Here is a 20,630-nt window from a genome sequence, read left to right as displayed (position 1 = left end):
ATGATAGGCAAACAAGAACCAAATATGTTGAGAGTGAATTCAACATAATTTTAAACCTCTATTCACTTTATCTCCTTTCCCGTAAAGTTTATCATTCAAATATACTATTCAAAGTAAATTCAAATTACTAAATCTCATTCTAACAAAAAAAAAATCATTCTGATAAAAAAAAAGTTAGTATTCAGACAATAAAAGACATTTTTTTAAACATTAAGGAAAAGAGAAAGGGTAACTGATAGGTGTTAAATGATCAGACAGATTACAGCTAAATTTTCTGCTTTGTAACAAGATCATAGGGTTGAGACAACGGTATTCTAATTTCTCAATGCCAGTAGTAACAACCGATTCTTTTGAACTGAACTGACAGAATGCAGTATATAACAAACAGTAGAGAGTCCATTAATGTAATTTGATTGCCAACAGATCAATTAAGCCACTTAACTAATAGGACTTTGAAAAAGTTTTATTTAGATGAGCATCAAAAGGCCTCTTTACCCTACCCTAATCCCTCCCTGCTCTTGTAACATCCCTTTAACACTCAACAACACAACATCCCTTGCTTCTGATTCCACCCATCACATGACCAGTCCCCTCTCCTCATCTCTTTTTTCTCATAGCTCTCTTTACAAAACCCCCTTTATTCTCACTAATTTTATCCCTTATTGGTCAGAGTAAGGGTACGACACAAAAAGCAACAAGTGTACTAATAAAAGAAAAACTGATTCCAACTCATCATTCAAGCTGTATTAACTTAAAAATGTAACTCATACCTTACAATTTACTTTATCATTTGCAAATGACAAATAGTTAAAAAATAGAATTATCAAATTTATTTGTAAATAAAATTAATTTTAACAACGTACATTTATTCAAATGACAGATAATCTATTTCATTTATAATATATATTTAAATATTAAATACCACATCAAAACATCAGTCATGAAAAATCTGAGAATGATGTAGCTGAACATTCTCAGGATTTGTACAGACCTTAAAATTAAATTCTATCTTCAGGACTAAACTTAAAAATTAGTTTTTCCTTTATAATTTAAATTATTTTCTTATGGAATAAAAATATATAACATTTCTAGGTAGATCTGTTAAACAAAAAAACTAATAAAAATTTAGACACATTCAACTCTTTACTAAGGTCAGGGGACCTTAACAAAAACTTGAATGTATCTAAATATTTAACTCAATTCTTTGCTAAGGTCCCCTGACTACCACTTGACTGTGCGCCACATACTTGTGGATTCCATATGTTATGTGGCGTTGTGTCATAAATTTAAATTGCCTAGAAATATCCGTCAAATCTTCGGTAATGATAAAGAAGTTTTAGACAGGATGTTTATTTTTTTACGTCGTGTTACTTGCGTACATAAAATTTGATATTGTTACATACAGTTTTTGTATTTGAAAAGTTGTGTCTGTTTTTGATTTAATTTTTATGTTTTAGGTTGGTTTTTTATTCTGTTGTCTGAGAAGGGGTCTTTACACCCCTCTTGGACTTTGTTAAATTCTATGTTTATGTAAATCTTATATTGTTTTTGTGCTCATTTCTAATGTTCTTTTAAATAATTTTATCCTATTTTTAAGATTTCAACTGTGATAGTAGTGGTAAGTTTTTTTTATTTAAATTTTTAGACTGTTTGTAGTTAGTTAATTTTTTTTTTGATAAAACCTTTTTATTCTGGGTGATGATAATGCAAAAGGCATTTTTCACCCTCCAAAAAAAAAATCCTTTACTTCCTGTTTAGATTATATAGAGCAGATTAAAAAAAAATAAAGCAATACAGAGATTCCATACACCATACAAAAGTCTAGAGAATAATTTAGAGTAATAAGTCAACAGAATAACAACTTAGTTCATTCAAGACCTAAGGCAGTTTAACTTCTTATTTATGCAGTAACACCGCACATGTGGCTTTCAACTTTGAATAACCAGACCTGTATGTGTTATTAATCAGAACTAAAAAAACAAATCATGGCTGATAAAACTAACAAATTCCTGATATTATGAAAATACAGTAAATTTCACGCATGTAGGAAAAGCAATTACTGTCTTTACCCACACAAATGCTAACCACTAACGTGCTGTAAAACAAAAAGAAAGACTAAATATAATTTAGAACACTTATCTATCTTTCACAATGTGATGTTCATTTTCAGTTTATGTTAATGTATTACAACAAAAATTTTAAGATTTTTTTAAATTTATTATAATGTTTATTGCGTGTATAATTTATCTCGGCCAATTAATCCTTTTTATTTTTACATTTCAGACAAAGGAATAATAATCAGATATATAGTTTGAAAAATTAATAAGTATAATACTATACTAGAAATTATTTTAAACAGCAAAAACACCATGTACAACATCCCATGTAATACTAATCTACTAGAAATATTTTAAAACACTATGAAATATATTAATGAAGCTGAGTGCACAATGGCATAACACTTCTTTTTTTTTCAGGTGTACTTCAATTTGCTGTTTTATACTATATGTCTCATTTTTCTTATAGTTGTGACATGAGTTAATTTCACTGAAATTAATGAATAATATTCACAAAACAACCAGTCTTTGTGGTAAACAATAGTGAAGGTGGCACTCATACATGAATATCACTTGCAATTCGGTTGACTTGGCATCTTTTCCAAGAAAAAAAAATTCTTTTGATCAGAATATATTACAAAAGAAATAAAAATAAATAAAATTAAATTTGTTAAAAGAAAACTGATTAAAATTTTAATTGAATATTTGGGTCAGCAAAAAGGTATGAGGAAACTTCACTCCTCAAGTTTTTAATAACCCTGGAATGAAGGCTTGTTATTCTTGATAATAGGGAAGTCATTTTTTGAAGTGACGAGACTCATCTCAAGTCAATTTGCATCAGCTACAAATATCATGGTTATGGAACTAACACAAATAAAACACAGTTCAGGGTGTAACTGTGAAATAAGAAAGTCTTCTTCTTGTGTAATGTAAGAGATTATTTACGTAGTTGTAGAACTGCATCTATAATTTAAGCTTGTTAAGTTTACAATTTTAGAACTGTATTAACAATGATTTTATTAATACAAAAGTTTAAATGGGAAAAGTGAAGTTTAAGAGTTTAGATAAGCTTAAAATACCAGTTCAGTTGTAGATTACAGCGATAGAAGTTAAATTCAAATCAGTAAATTCTTGTTTAAGAACAGCTTCACAAGGGTCATGTGTAAAATGATAAATTATATTGCTTACAATTTAATTCCTAAAAACCTAAAAAATTTCAGAGAATAGCATCCTGGGAAATGAAATATATTAAGTACAGATAAAGTGCTAATATCTAAACCACACATAATAAACTAATTTTGCCAAATCAAAGAAATTAAATAATACTTAATACACTAAGTTTTGCTGCATTCTATTTGCTTTGAAAAGCTGTAAATGACCGTAACAATTAATTTCACTTAGAAGTTATAAAGAAAAATTAGAAATGTGGAAAAGAAAACAATAATATGAAAAAATCTAAATTAAGGTTCATAAAATTAAAAAAAAAATGCATACATATACGACGTTTAATCAAAAATATGCGGAATTTTAAAATTTCCCAGGCTTTAAGAATGGATTTAAATACAGCACCACATTGGAAAGGTTTAATGTTGCTTTTGGCAATTCTTCTACGAATAAAACAAGTGTTTACAAGTGGTACAAATGTTTCCAAGAGAGCCGGGAAGACATTGAAGATGATGAGTGCCCTGGACATCCCAGCACATCTACAACGATGACATCAAAAAAGTCAATTACCTAATAGAGAGTCAATAAAGATTACTACTACCTGGATGTTCTACGCCATTTGCATGAAGCAATCTGAAGAAACCGCTCAATTTGTAGTAAAACAAATCATGGATACTGCACCACAATAATGCACCTACTTGCACTTCAGTGTTTGTTCACGAATTTTTAGCCAAAAAAACCACTGTTATTATCAGCCTCTGTGTTCACTGGACATGGCTACCTGTGACTTCTTCCTTTATACTCCAAACTGAAAGGAACCATGAAAGATGACGTTTTACCAACACTGAAAAGATAAAGCTAGAATCTCTGAAGGAGCTAAATGCCATACTGAAAACTGCGTTCCAGAAGTGCTTTGAAGTTTAAAAAAAGGGCTGACTTAAATGTATTATATCTGAAAAGGAGTACTTTAAAGATGGCAAAATCAATATTGATGAATAAACATTTTTGAGAAAAATTAAACTTCTATGTATTTTTTATCAAACCTCGAATAACGCAAACACTAAGATATATTAACTTAATGAACTTAATGTTAATACAAACAGATAAACCTTGTCACAAAATCTTAAAGATAATATATATATATATATATACATAAATTAGATATATTTTGTATTTTTATAATCAAAAACCAATTTGAAAAACCCAAGTACAGAATGACAAACTAAATGAAATGACACTTAACTTCTTTTATTATTCCAAAATCACTTTCACAGGATCCTACATCATCAGTTGTATATAAGATATATTTATATAAAATTACATATCAAAATTAAAAAAATTAAAATTATTAAAACTGCAATCATATTCACAAAAACATACAAAGTCAATTAAATAAAATAAATACATATATATAAATATGACGTCATAATTAAAACATTTTTAATTAAATTTAAAAATAAATCGAAAATTTATGCTATGTAACCTGGCCAGCCAATGGTCAGTTACATTACTGAGTGTTTTTGAATTAAATTATTTATATACATTATGATTATATCTATTTTTATCTAAAAACATGTTGTCATCTATTGCCACTTTTATCAGATACTGTATGTTTGTTATTAATAAGATGGCCAGCAACATTAAATATACCCAATTTACCATTTTTATAATTTCTAATGTGTTCTAAAAATCTAGTTTTAAAAGACGCTATCAGTTTTACATATATATATATATATTATATATACACTGAAAATGTGTGTTGAAAATATAACCAATATTTATGATAAATAGTAAATTGGTTATATATAATGTTGCTGACCACCTTATTAATAACAAACATACAGTATCTGTCTGATATTCTGACAAATTTGGAAATAGTGAAAATTAAGAAATTTAATTTAAATAACAGTAGTGTTTGTTTGGACATTTTGGAGAGATTTTATATATATAAATTCAGAAGAATTTTCAACTTTCAGACAGAATATGACACTCTTATATAAGTGGCAGCACGTTTTTAGATAAAAATAGATATAATTATAATGCATATAAATAATTTAATTCAAATCCACTCACTAATGTAACATTGGCTGGCCAGGTTACTCAGTATAAATTTTCTATTTATTTAATTTAATTGTCTTCATATGTTTTTGTATATATGATTGTAATTTTAAAAATTTCAATTTTTTAATTTTAATTTTTAAAAAAATGTTTGATATATGTTATTTTGTACAAATATATATAACATGATGCAGGATCCCACAAAAGTGGTTTTGGAATAAAAAATAAAGTAAGGTAAGTGTCATTTCATTTACTTTTTTAATTTTGTACTTGGGTTGTCAAAGTTGGTTTTTGATTACAAAAATACAATATACTGGTACAAAAGAATATGGGTCTTATAAGTATTGACTTAAGAAAAAAAAATGTATATATATATATATATATATATATATATATATATATATATATATATATATATAATATATATATACACAGATTCTATCCATGCCCAAAAATCTTGAGGAACTGCAGCCTGAAAAATAAAAAAAGAGAATAAAACATCAATGGCTGAAGCCATATTTACTATCTAATTTTTACAACCAAAAATGGTAATTATCAACAAAGTTAAATCAATTCTCTCTTTACAGACAATTCTGTTTATAGATTTATAAGTGTATGTATTTGGTGTTAAGTAGAAAATTAAAAAGAAATTATATAAAACTCACAAAAGCAGTTTTATTTATTTTCTTCAGTCTCAACAACTTCATAATTTTTTAACTCACTTTTTAACCATTTTATCCAATCATCTGATACATTCTTAATAAGAGTGATTTCTTGAAATATTTCACTTTCACTTTCCTAAAAAAAAAAATAATAGTAATAAGTCATAATAAAATAATTATAAAGAAAAATAATTAAAATATTTAAACTCATATACTTTATAAATTTTTAATGTGGCTTATAATTAATTTAAGATCCAGTTTTAGAAATGCTGATAATTTAATGTTTAAAGTTAAATTATTATTTAGTAAGATCACTTTTTGTATTTGCACAATACTATATGGTGACAGTATTTCAAAATATATTGAATAAAACAACACAATAAAGGTTTTTGAGATTATTGTATTATATGAGAAGTCACAAAAATTAAAAAAAAACCCCACGTTGAATTGTTAAAAATGCCTGAAATCAATTCTTTGAAAGACAAACATAATTTTTTATATCATGGTCATTTATTTAGCAGTTTCTGTAATAAAATTGATAATCCTGATTCTTAGTAAAATTAATTTAGCAGAACTACTGAATTATGAGTAGATCATATAGTATCACTAATCAGCTTCAATCTTACTTTCTTTCTTTTTCTGTTTTGCCTCCAGAACCACCATAAGGTATTACTTCAGAGGATGAATGAGGATGATATGTATGAATGTAAATGAAGTACATCCTAAGTACTTGTACAGTCTCAAGTCAACCAAACCTTACCACCCAAGAACACCAATATTCAGTCTAGTATTCCAACCTCAACCTGCTAGAAGATTACATAACTAAAAATTCCTTGTTAAATCAAGTTATATCTCTATACAATACTACAAAAAAAATGATATTAAAGAAAACAGATATTTTATTAAAAACTGCAACAAAAAGGAGTTCCTTTCTTAATCTCGTAAGCATTGCGTTTGGTTTCATAAAAATAATTTTTCAATCTGGTGTAATATAATGTCAATCAATAATAATATAATAATTGACTTTTCATTTATTTTTAGTAAGGGTAACACATTCTTAAATAAAAATGCATGAAAACATTGGATTTTTAATTTACCAAATAGTGGTCTACACAATTCATATTTCTGGATGTCAAAAATAATCTGATAGAATTTTTAAAGGAGCACCAGAAATAATATTGCATTTCAGATGAAATTATATACAGTCAAAACAAATACAAAGAATTTTATCAAGATGCTTAGAAATTAAATTTCACTGAAACTCTTATCTTCACTATACTCTAGTGCAAAAATAGCAGTATTAAAATGAATAAATTAAAGAAAAAAATCTTCTAAAACAACATGAGAAGTTATCAGATGTTACAGTTATTGTCTTTACTAAATATTAATATATCTAGACTTTAACTACAGTAAGCATATACAAAATAATATGAAAATTACTTTTTTTAACATATTTTTATACTGTACTTACCTTTTCAAAACCCATTTTTTTAAACATAATTATACTTCTTTTATTTGTTTTTGAAATTTTTGCAATAAATTTATTTATTTTAAGCTCTTCTATTCCTATAGATTAACAAAAAAATAAAATAACAAAATATCCTTTAAAAACAAAATTAAAATATTATGTAAAATTATTATATTAACCACCACATAGAATCAGATTTAGACAATTACTCTCAATAAAGACGCAATTAGTTTAAAGAATCTTAAACATCAGTCTCTAGCATCAGTCTCAATTCTTAAATTTTTTTATATGTAAACAAAAATAAAAAATACATTTCAAAAATACTCTGTCTTATTATAAGTTTCAAGCATGATATGTTACATACAGTTTTCTAAAAGTAATTAAGCCTGATCAATAACAACTATGCAGTAAAATACTACTGGACGGACATGAAAAAATTGGAGGGGTGAGACAGCCTTAGGAAGAAACTAGGAGACATTAACATAAATGAACTGGGAGCAGCTAGTCAAATGTCTAATAAGCTGAAACTATATATATATATATATATATATAGAGAGAGAGAGAGAGAGAGACACCCGCACCCACATGCCCGCATACACGCATTCATACACAGTAATTTATCAGGTTATGCAGATAATTTGGCAGCTCATTCTACATATAAAAATAAAGAAAAAGTACATATAAATGTAGGTCTAAAAATGCTTAATTAACGAAATGCAGTAGGTGAAACATTTTTCCCAGATTTCATCTCCTTCAGTGAAGTGAAGCTATATAGACAGTCTTGAGATTCAAAAATGTAAGCTCATTTGATGGTTTCATAGAGAAATCAATCTGACAAATGAAAAAATGAGTCAAGAACTGTAACTTCTGTAGTTTTTTAAAAAATCTGGAGAAAACACAATTATATATATTTGACTTGTATCTTAGTTAAATTTCCAATAAACAGATAAAAGTCTTTAATAAAACTACTTATAGAAAATTTAATTCTAAAAATTATGTATAAATAAAATAAACAGAAAGCGAATAACAAATAAAATGGGCTTTTATTTAGAGCAAACAAATCTAAATTTAACAGGAAATGATAATACACTATAGAGATGCTAAATTTATAGTAAAATAAATGTAAAATTAATTTAATTACTTAAAATGTTAATTTATACATATATTTTATAAACATAAAATGATTTTATACAAAATAATTTATATACTAGCTCAAGTAAATAAATACAGTAGAATAAATAAATTACAGATGAAATAAATAATTAAATGACAAATTTAAATAAATAAATAATAACAAAAATAAATGAATATGGTAGAATAAACAATAATAGAAAATAAAAATGATAAATAAAATTTTTTATCATTTTTTGATGACTTGTGGCAACCAGTAGCACGTTTTTCACATGCCAGGTTACAGGAATGGAGTAGAGGAGATAAATAGAGCCAGCTTGTAGGGAAGACCTGCCTTTAGATTTTACATATACTGTAACTACAAATTTTTATTTGTTTATTGGTAATGTGACAAGTTATTTTATTCTAAACCTAGAAAAGTGTATTTTCCAAGTGTTTTACCCCGTTTTTTCTTAAAACCTAAGTGAGATAGAGGTCTGGGATCAGATTTATTCAATTTCTTAATAAAAAACTATAAGGAAGCACTAAATTTACCTCTCAATTTGTACTCCAAGAATTTTAGTACGGTTTAATTTCACAGAGGGAACAGAAAGCTAAATGTTTCATGAGCCGAAACTCACTAATAAACTATTTCCTGACCTATGAACCTTTTTCTTATTTTTGACTATAGAATCATTTCCTGAGAGATTGCTGTGCAATCTGGAATCACTCCGTATATATAAAAGCTAAACTCAGAATGAATAGATAAAACGTTTCAGGTAAATAACATGTGGTTTATATATAACGCTATTTTAAAATAATCTAATATGCTTGAGTTAAGTTTCCTAAAAAACACAGTGAAAATATAAAAACACGCAAAACAAATAACATTGAACAAGTAATCTAAGATAAATTGATTATTAATTTGCAGCAGCTGGATATATTGATGTAAATAGCTTTTTAAAATTTTTCTTAAAAAGCAGTATACACTTGGATACAGAAGAAAGTAAATTAATGATATTTATTATGTTAATCTTCATACGATTAGGATCTCGACCAAATGTCTTGATATAAACCAATTCTACACTCTGAATAAAACTATCCAATAAATTCAGTTCATGAACATTTAAAAAAATTATCTTCTTAAATACTAACAAAAGAAACAGTTAACAAATTTTCACACTTTTTCAATTTCAAATTTCTTTATGGATCTAAAGTTTGGAAAAAGGACAAGTTATTTTATTTTATACAATGGTGAAGTCTTTATTATGGTTAATAACAAGAATTTTTACTGAATTTAAACTCTCATTTGAAAATTAACATTTCACCTTTAAGAAAATAATTTTCTTTTTTCCTCATTTTTTTATTTACCCATTCTACTTTCCTCTAATTATCTGTACTTAACATAATTCTACAAAGCTTCATTTTTGATCCCTAAAATTTAACATATCTAAAAAAACACAGCCTATTTTTTTTTTAGATATGTTAAGTATCAATAAGTTAAAGTAGAATTATTAAATTTAATTTTTTATAATTAATTAAAATCATATATTAAAAGAATTTTGGAATAAAAATAATAAAAAAACTTATTATTAAACAATACTATTTACTCATTAAGTATATGAAAAAAAGAACAAACAGAAAATGCAATTAATAATTCTTATATAGCTAAAATGTAAGTTACATTAAATAAACTTCCAGAATTTTCTACAATCCAACAAAAATTCTGGATTATATAACTGTGTTACCACTGCAGTGTAGTTTCAATAAGATAATACAACAAACACAAATTATATGAAACTAATTATCATGGGGCAGAAGCTAAAATATAGGCAAGTGTAAGATTCATTAATTTTGGAAATCATGTAATCCAACATAGCTTAATTTTGTCAGAACATACAGACAGCTGTGTTGCTTTTTACTATATGAAAAAGGGACATCACCCAATAGTTTTTCACTGAATCCACCAACCCTATTCAGGAGAATATCACGCAAAACATGAGTTAACCCTACTTCTTGTATATTTCAAGGAAATCAATCGCATCATAAATAAACTACAAAACAAAGACAAAGAAACAATAAAGTAAACATGATGTTTACGGTTGTTTCCCGATTTTAAGATCTATATCTAAAATCACAAAAATTACAAAGTTTTTTTTTTACAAAAGTACATGAGCTATCATCAAACTTGACAGGGATGGATGATGAAACATGCATTGAATATAGTATCTCAGAAGCTAATTACTATTCAGTAAAATAAAAACACTTAATTATATGAGTATGTTTATTAGCGAAAAGAAATCTGTTTGATCTATTCAATCAGCTGAATGGACAGAAAATCACCTTTAACAAATAAGTCAGACCACGATCCAGATGAAAATCACTAATCCCTTAATTAAGCAGAATTACTCAATCATTAATCTTTCTTGGCGTTAGCAATTTCTAGTAAGAACAATAGTCAAACACTGGGTTTCTGATAAAATAAGGGAACATTGGAACATCAAAATTATAAAAAATATTTACTATTTTCTCATTAAAAAACTTCAAAATAATTGATTATTTTCTGAGGGAGAGGAGATGAGGTTTTAAGAAAGTTAAATTGGACATGATCTTTTATATTTCATTTGAAAAAATCTGGATTTAGTAAGCTCAAGACTCGATTGAGAACTAGATAATATAAAGGAAAGACAATGTTTATGTATTATGTTAACATCCACTATGAGAATGTAGTTTCATAGAAAAAAGTAATCATTTCAGTATGAAATTTGACTGTTTAAATTCTCTCCTTCCAGGTGAAGATTCTTACAAGTCAAATTTTTCATTTTTTTAAGACATACAAGTGAACTTATAAGTCTAGACTTTAGAGTAATAGAAGAAAAACAAAAATATATTTTGGGCTAAGCTCACTCCTTTACCAAAATTTAATCTAACCTATAAGCACAAATGGTTCCTAAGTGAAAAGTGACACCCCATCATGATTTTAGAACAAATAGATAAATAATTCTATTTATAATTCACAGAAGCTTGATAAACTAAAGTTTTTAACCATATACAAAATAAAACTACATTATATAAAAAAAATCAACATACTAACCATATCTTATATTAATTAACATTGCCTCCCAACCCATACGCTTTCTCCTCGCAAAAGATTCAGCAATCATAATACCTGTTTCAGCTTCAGTACCTTCATCACTTTCAGTTAAATACAAATTTGTATCTCCAATCATTGACCCTGATTCAGAACAAAACAACTTAATGCAATATTACACATTTTAAAAATATCAAAATCAAGTTACAGATTACTCATTTAAAATCATAAACAAAGCATACTATTTTCATTTCATTGAACCACATCAACATATGTATTAATAAAAAATACATTACAATGAAGAAGAAATTTATTCAGATTGGTACATAATTACAAAATACACACACACATTAGAAATGGATAATGTACCACAGTTTAAAAAAGGAAATTTTTTCTAAGCAAATGCCAAATTAAAGAAGACATGAAAAAAACCTAAACGTGATTAAAATCCATATTAATATATAGAAATAAGAAATATATGAAATGATAGTAAAATAAAATTATATTAATGACAAACATAGTAATAAAGTTTTTGACCAACAATGAAAATAAAAAGGGTAAATTCAAACAGAAAAGCATAAATTAAATTATTTACAATAATTTTATCTACGATAGTAAATGGCAAAAATCATACCAAACTATTAATTTCCAATGCCAAATGAAATCAAATTTACTTTAAACTTATCTTTTTTCAATGACTTGCTGTACCTCTTCACTGTGGTGTCAGCTGATACAACTAACTGCAGTTTAGTTATTTGCATGATGTCTGTTTACTTGGTATATCATAATTGTGCATATGAATATTTCATGATATTCATAAATGTTTTTCTTTGAATGCAAAGTATAATATTTAGAATATTGTTAATTTCAGTGTATTTATAATTTGCTCCTCTGAGAAGGTTGGCAAATACTGATTCTGTGATTTTTGAGATTGCTTTTATTTGTTAAGTGTACATCTCTAAAGCTGGGTCAAATGAACATTGTTATTTGAGGAACATAACCACCAGGCAAATAAACATATTTGGAATAAATAAACTAAACTTCTTCAACTGTATTGCATTCTTAAAAATTAAACTCAAACTTAAAAAAAGGGGGGAAGATACATAAAAATCTTTTTCAGTTTTTCTTAAAATTTTGTATTTAGAAGTCCGGATCAAATAAATAGAATTACCAACAATTTTTAACCCTAAATTTGACACCAACTTCAAAAGTCAAAACACTGTAATTTAGAGAAGAATAAAAAAAATTAATATTTTGTACGTCTTAGCATATTTTTTTTTGTGGTCAGGCTTATTATATTTTTAGAGTTTAATATTTCATTTAATTTTTTAGTTCTCTAATAGCAATATGGATCCAAAACTATGCGCATTATATAAATCATGTCAGGAATGGTTAGATATGCTACCACTCTGTGGTTAACAAAAAAACAGCCCAGCATTTGTCTAGACAGATCAAGGGAAATGATGGTAACCTTGATCAGAGCAATATCACAGATACAAGACTAATTAAAGTATAAAAAATAGATGTGATTAAAATTCACAATAATTATTTAAAATATAAACATATGACGTAACATTAAGGTAAGTAAGTATATGAAGACATTAAATATAAAAATTAGTTACAATATAATTCAAAAAGCATTAACAAAAATTATTTGAGCACGTATCTTATGTGTATGTAAAATGGGATGCAGAAAATTTAGGTTTTTTTTTATTACTTAGACAGTATTACTTAAAAATTCATTGACAAAATAATATTTGTTCTGTAAAAAAATAATTTTTTGTCTTTTTATTAAATTGACGGGAAGATATTTTTTTTAAAAGGTTTGGTAATTTGTTAAAAATGGTAACAAATGTAAATTAACTCTTTTCATATGCTGAGTAATATTGTGTTAAGCTCCTCTTGTTTGGTTTGGTAGAGGTAAACAATTTTTTTTAACAATAAGTGACTATTCTTTTTATCAATAAGGTGGCAAAGAAATGAATAGAATTTTCAAATTGTTTACAAAGACAATGTAATATTTCATTTAAAAAATAAAATTACCAAAATCAGTCCATTTATGTGTCAACAACAATCGTGTGAAACGAACATAAAAAATAATCCAGAATCAATGAAGGACTACAAAAGTATGATCATATAATACAGAAGCATTATCACGTAAGTTAAAAAAACATTAATTTAAAATAAATTTCAATGGTTTTATCATAAAAAAATTAATAGTTCTGTATAATAATAAAATACATAAACAAATTGTGGATCCGATATGAAACACTAGCATAATAAATAATATAACGCTATACAATTTTACATGTGAAATCAGACTATATTACTTTATAACATAATGAATCAATATCTCTCATGTTATAAGAGACTATAACTCATCAACACTGAATTTTACTATATATTACATTCATTTGCAACAAACATTTACTCACTCACTTCACAAGAAGTTTTTTCCAAAAGTTCCTTATCCAAAACAATGAATGTGCATTCTGAAATGAAAAATAGAAATTCACATTTTAAAAGAATAAATAATTAAATAAAATGAAAAGGAGCAAAATGATAATATTACTACAGCAGAACTTATTTTAATAAAAGCTAAATAAATTATATCTGTCCAAAGGTTTTCTTCCGCTTTTCACATGACTGAAAACTGAAACATCATTTATCAATTAATATATTGATCATGATCTTATAGCTGTGATCCATAACTTTTCATCCAACTCTTTTAAAGGATGCTCAAACTAGAATAATATCTCACACAATAACCTTTAAATAAATCCATTAGAAATTAAAAGTATTCGTAGAAATGGGTGGTTGGGATCATAAAGTAATAAACTTTAAGAAATTTATACCAAATCTGATCAATAAAAACTTGATTATTTACTAGTAGTACACGCAAAATTATTCAGAGTCTTACAAAAAAATAACAATAATAAATAAGGTACATTATAAATTACTTTTTTCAATATGAGAAAGAAAAAACTGGGAAGCTACTGAGTATAGAAGAACAATTAAAAAAATAAAATTGATGGACCAAGTGAGATAAAAGGAAATGCTTAACAGGACTGCTCATGACAGAACACTCCTCAATTCAAAGGAAAGGAAACTAGGTTAGACTCATTCTGAGAGGAAAACGATTATCAATAATAGAAAGAAAGATTATACGAAGAAAAATACTGAAGATAATAGGCAAAATCAAGAATAGGGAGCATAACCAAAAACATCCAAGGGACAGGATTACTGCCACTCAGTACAATACCAGATATTAATTATGACAAAATAATCCGTTTAATAATTAGTAGAAATAGAAAAAACAACCAGTTACCAGCACATATCTTAAATTATTTGGAAGATTTGAATGAAATGCTGTAGTGTGGAATCATTGAAAGAAATCAATTTGAAAATAAAAAGAAAGTGAAGTCAAAGTAATAGTAAGAGAAAAAGAAGATTATGCTTAGTTTTTTCCTATTAACGTTGTAAAATAACAAAGAATGGAAAATGTAAGAAAAAGTATCATCAGCAGAAGTAAAAAAGAAAATTAAGAGAAAACATTTACAAGATCAGAAAATAGTTTTAAGGATTTGTACAATTTTTTAAAAATATTAATATTAAGTGTAAAGTTTTACAGGAGTGAGAATTAAACAAAAGAATTTTATTACAATGAACAGCAGAAGCATTTGAAAAAATGTGATATTACAGAAGAATTTTGAAGGGTTAATAAGATACAAAATGAAGGGGTTTCACAAAAAATCAGAGAAAAAAGAAATCTTGGCCAACTTTTGACAGAATTAGTTAATAGGAAAATTACATTAAAATAGTCAAGGTGTAATCAATTTAGTAATGAAAAACAAGATAATAAATTTTGAAGGATGAAAAACTTAAGATCTAAAAATCGAATACTGAATTTATAAAACTTAAACTAAAACTACTACTATAAAACTACTAAAACTAAAACCTAAAACTACTGGGTATAAAACTTCTGTTGCAAAATGCAAATATACCAAACCAATCGAATAAATGATAACCAAAAAATAAATGTAACAGTATATATTGTTTATAATTGCATTTCTATGAATTGAAACTATCTAATATTAATAGCAAAACTAAGAAAGAATTCAGGATATTATTATCACATGAATCCATTCAAGTTTCTGGCATTTTTTTTTTTTTTTTAATAAAAACTCTTACATTATTTTTTCATTATTATTTCTGATTTTATAATTTCTACCTTGTATACTTAAAAAATATTGAAAACTTGAGATTTAGACCTAAAACATAAATATAAAAATTCAGAAAGAAGTGTACACATAACGTACAAATGAACAAGAGCTAGCTACTCAAAGAATAATGATTATAAATTATTAAAATTTTTAGTAACCTAATAACTTACTATTTTCATCATACAACCAAGATTTCTGCATCTGATATTCTTCCTCCTCAGTTAAAGGATCTGAAGCAGTTAATTCTTGAAGTTCTTTTGATTGCATCCATTGATTATATCTTTAAAACAGTTAACTGTTACATTAAATAATGCTTAATTAATTATATTCCTATATAGCAATAACTAAATATTACAATACACAATTAGTCTTCACAAGCAAATAAAGGCTAATAAGACTGACTACAATTTAACTCTTTGTCCAAACAAAACACCTTAAGTTGCTTGTGAAGGAAATGTAGCATTTCCAGTGGTAATGTCCTGACGACACATATTATTCCAAATCCACCCAAGAAAAATAAATATATATTTTTTAAAGTAAAGGCATTTTGTTAGCAACTTAGAAAAATGAAAATAAAACATTTAAAAATACATGAAAAACAAAACAACTGCAACAATTAACTAAAAAAACCACTGATAATCAAATGATTAAAACTGACACACTATAAGGATTTCAAAAAGATACAGCCTGCTCAATTATATTCTTTAAAGATACACCAAATAAATGCAAATAATATATACAAGCATTATTTTACAAAGAAAACAAATACACCAATCTAATTATCAGAAACAAGATTTGCAAACATAATTAACTACAGTAAGGAAATACTAAGTTGAGATATCAACTCCAATGTGAAAATAGTACAAAAGAATTTATTTGTTGATTTTTCTTCTACTAATTCTGTAAGATTTGATTTTATTTCATTCATTTTTGATATATTTTTGATTGTTAAATCGATTTTGTTTATCATGAATATAGTGGCTGTTAAAGTGATTCATACTATAATTAATTATTATTTGTCCACAACATGTGGATATGCATTATTGTGTAGCTGGATGATGCCGTCGCAGATTTTGAATAGTGCGCCGTAACTTATGTAGACTTTCACAGTTGGCTTCTGCATTTATAGTCGTAAAAACATAATAAATTTATATATTTATTTATTTATTTAGCATAATAATACAAACAAAATAAATTTTATGATTATCAACGAAATGAAATCTAAAAATAAAATAAAATTAATAGGAGATACTCATAAAACTTGGGCAAAATGTATAAAAATCATATAAACTCTAACTTTATACTTTCAAAACTAAACAAAAATTCTCTAGATCATTTATGCATATCTTGTTAAAGTTAAATTCTTTTGTTGTCGATTTTGAATAGCGCACCGTAACTTATGTACAGTTTCGCAGTAGGCTTCTGCTATAAATGCAGAAGTCGTTCCACATGGCATGAAATCAATCAGCAGTTCACCAAACTGGCCCCAACAGACTGTGTCCCATAAAAGTACACTAACATGGTTAACACCTTTCATCAATGGAAATTTGTTTACTGAATATAGCTTTACGCACTGGCAATTCATCCCACCTTTCATTGCCATGATGCTACTCCCCAAAATGTTTCAACTGTTATGAAACTGTGAGGTTATAGGGGCTGCATACCATCTCATCCACAACCTGCAGTAAACTATTTAATGAAATATTAAGGAGATGGTTTAAGGTGATTTCCAAGCCAACCCAAAACGAGCAATATTAAGAAAGAACTCCAATGAAGGAGCTGGAAAATAGATTTGGAAAAAAATTTTCCATATGTTTAGAAAGCTACTTGTTTTATTTTTATTCGGGTCAGTAAGTGAATTGTGGTAACTGTACTGAACATTTTATTACATGAAATAAATTTTGATATATCCATACTGCACAGATATCAAACAACTGCTATGAAGAATTATGTGATTAGCAACAGCCTTAAATCATATCTAATTTCTTGACACTAGAACACGAGTAATTTCTGAGCAAGACTTGGGCACAATAAGAGTACACAAAGCAACAATTAATTAAACTGGTGAAATTTAAGCCCAATTTGTGAGCTTTAGTTTAGCACTAATAACTATTTACATCCATCAAAATCTAAACTGTTTCAAATTATTTGTTATATGTACCACCATCATACAAATAATAATTTTCTAAAAAGACACCAAAGAACTAGATTATAAACAGAAAACTAAATGTTTGCACATACCTGACACGGTATGCATTTGTTTAATGCAAAGTTGGATAATAATTATGTATCACAGAAGAATGTACATTAGATGAAACCTGTACGGTGAGGAAAGAAAGTATCTAGAAAATTTAACCTTTCAGCTTGGCAACCATTGCCTCATAAAATATGAATAAGATTGTTTGGGAGGATTGAAGAAAATCATTGTATAAATGTTACCGCAACAACTGTTAATAATAATGTTACAAATAAGTAATTAGTGTTGGAACTGTTAAGAAGATACTTCAAAAGAAATTATAAAAAAAAGTAGTCTACAATCAGGTACTTCTCTCCTAATAACACAACATAAGATTTTAACTCATATTGAGCTGTTGAAAACTAAACTTCAACAATCTGAAAAAGAAGATAAGTTTTTTAACAGTACAACGATGTATGTTATAAATTGGGTCTACCAACAAAGTCTTGAATCAAAGCAACATTGTTAAGTGGAAATATAAAAATTATCCACCAACAATTAACAAAAACCAATCTCTTCAGCATATAACATCATGCTGGTCTGGTCTGGTCTTTTTTCCTGTTTAGCCTCCGGTAACTACTGTTTAGATAATTCTTTAGAGGATGAATGAGGATGATATGTATGAGTGTAGTCTTTTACATTCTCAGTTCGACCATTCCTGAGATGTGTGGTTAATTGAAAACCCAACCACCAAAGAACACCGGTATCCACGATCTAGTATTCAAATTCGTGTAAAAATAACTGGCTTTACTAGGACTTGAACGCTGGAACTCTCGACTTCCAAATCCACTGATTTGGGAAGACGCGTTCACCACTAGACCAACCTGGTGGGTATGTAACATCATGCTGCCATAATTTAACTGAACTTTCTTATCACTATAAAAAAAGTTATATGAAACTTCTACAACAATGGAATAATTGTATTGCGGTCCATGGGGACAAGAATGGAAGGAAAGAAATAATAAATTTTGGTTTAATTATAAATAAAATATAGAAGTCCTTATTTATAAATAAACTATCTTCACATCAATACATAATATACAATGGCCATAAAGTCCCTTTCCATACAAAGAAATTAACATGAATTGTTTGTCACTGGTTTATTTTAATATTTTTACATATAAAGTTTACTTTACATTACATCTGTGTGAGCTCACAAAAAGTCTGCATACAAAATATTGTGTGCAGACCAGTTTTCGGCTTGTCAACATTCCTTTGTCACAAGTGAAAAAATTTCTTTGAATATGCCCTAAAGTGACTTTATACAAACTAAGTGACTTGGACTTCTAGGCGGTACTAAATTTCGGAGCCCTTACCAATACACTTACCCTTTAAAATACATTTAATAAGTCCTTTACGGAGTAAACACAATGATCTTGAATTCCACCTTGGTGAAAAATGGCAGTTAATTCAATACAGATACATAAGCTGAGGAATAAAATAATTTTTCAGGCATGTTAAGATATGAAATGCCGTTAACACTTCCTTCAAAGAGTGTGGTTTTATTAGGTACGTTTCATACAACTTATATCTAATACCACAGAACGGGACTTTCTGATAATACTATACGTAACATACGTTTGCTGAAAAAAAAAATACCTTTTCACATGAGATTCTCTGTACGGTACCAATACGACTTTACATCCAACAATTTTCGTTTTACTGTTCTTCCTCATTGTCACATAAATTTGATCACTTAATTAAAACACTCCAAAATACTTAAGTAACGAATAACATACTGAGATTCTAAACACGACTTAATACAACATGAATGAAGTCATAAAATATAACAAACACAGTACAGCAATAACAAACACTGTACAGTCACATATCACTTTTTCAAAGTAATTATTCGAAATTTATAATTACGAATGGCGATAAAAAAAGAACAATGATAAAAAAAAAAAAAAAAAAAACATGAAAAAACTATAAACGATGTATAATAACATATTCAAGGTATTATTCTACTCTACAATTCGTATTTAATCAGCTGTCACATTTGTGCTTGTTTAGTTGTTTACGTTTTGAAATTCGTGAGTGATTATCGTTTCTGAATATGGTTATCTTCTTTCCCCCCTCAGACATCATAATAATATTGTTTTATTTTTGTATATTTTAATTTATTAAAATATTCGTATGACAGATACATTTTTGTCTTGATCTAATACAATCCTCCGTGAACTTAACCTCAATTAAGTTAAGATTTTTTTATGGTATGATAAATCATTTACGTATATTATTAACTCGTGGTGTATAATTTTAAGTATTATTATCATTATTTTTAAATACACAATTCCTAATAAGTGTTAATGTAGTTGGTAAAATAAAAACTGAAGGAAGGTGAACATTATGGGCAAACACAAGCATTCATCAGGAGATGAATTTAAGAATAAAGATAAACATAAATCTAAACATCGTGTGACGTCTTCTCCATCGTCCAGTGATGAAGATAATGATTATAGGAAAGAAAAAAATAAAAAAATAAAATATCAAAGTAAGAATTATGATAGCAGTTCATCAGGACAAAATAAAGAATTCACTTTTGAAAGTTACAGGTATGA

At 26.9% G+C, this 20,630-nt stretch overlaps 2 protein-coding genes across 9 annotated transcripts in view; one reads left to right on the top strand and one right to left on the bottom strand.

Moving 5' to 3' along the window:
• Positions 1-19,954, bottom strand: part of Mnat9 (microtubule-associated Nat9) — a 67,501-nt gene extending 47,547 nt beyond the window's left edge. For 2 of the 8 annotated variants that reach the window (XM_075369335.1, XM_075369339.1), the window contains exons 1-6: positions 19,669-19,954; positions 16,004-16,113; positions 14,046-14,102; positions 11,614-11,754; positions 7,413-7,507; positions 5,945-6,077 (exon numbers count right to left, since the gene is read on the bottom strand). In XM_075369335.1, the coding sequence (XP_075225450.1) occupies positions 5,955-6,077; positions 7,413-7,507; positions 11,614-11,754; positions 14,046-14,102; positions 16,004-16,113; positions 19,669-19,745 (603 nt within the window). In that variant the 5' untranslated portion in view covers positions 19,746-19,954 and the 3' untranslated portion in view covers positions 5,945-5,954. The other 6 variants (XM_075369336.1, XM_075369338.1, XM_075369337.1 and 3 more) reach the window with 6 other exon arrangements.
• Positions 19,955-20,417: 463 nt separating this feature from the next.
• Ppt1 (Palmitoyl-protein thioesterase 1) overlaps positions 20,418-20,630 on the top strand; it is a 45,962-nt gene continuing 45,749 nt past the window's right edge. Inside the window, exon 1 of the mRNA XM_075369331.1 lies at positions 20,418-20,624. Coding sequence (XP_075225446.1) covers positions 20,573-20,624 — 52 coding nt within the window. The 5' untranslated portion in view covers positions 20,418-20,572. The remainder of the gene's footprint in view (positions 20,625-20,630) is intronic.

The sequence above is a fragment of the Lycorma delicatula genome, chromosome 6 (assembly GCF_047948215.1).
Source record: "Lycorma delicatula isolate Av1 chromosome 6, ASM4794821v1, whole genome shotgun sequence".
Taxonomy (NCBI): Eukaryota; Metazoa; Arthropoda; class Insecta; order Hemiptera; family Fulgoridae; genus Lycorma; species Lycorma delicatula.
This window is presented reverse-complemented; position numbering and strand designations above follow the sequence as displayed.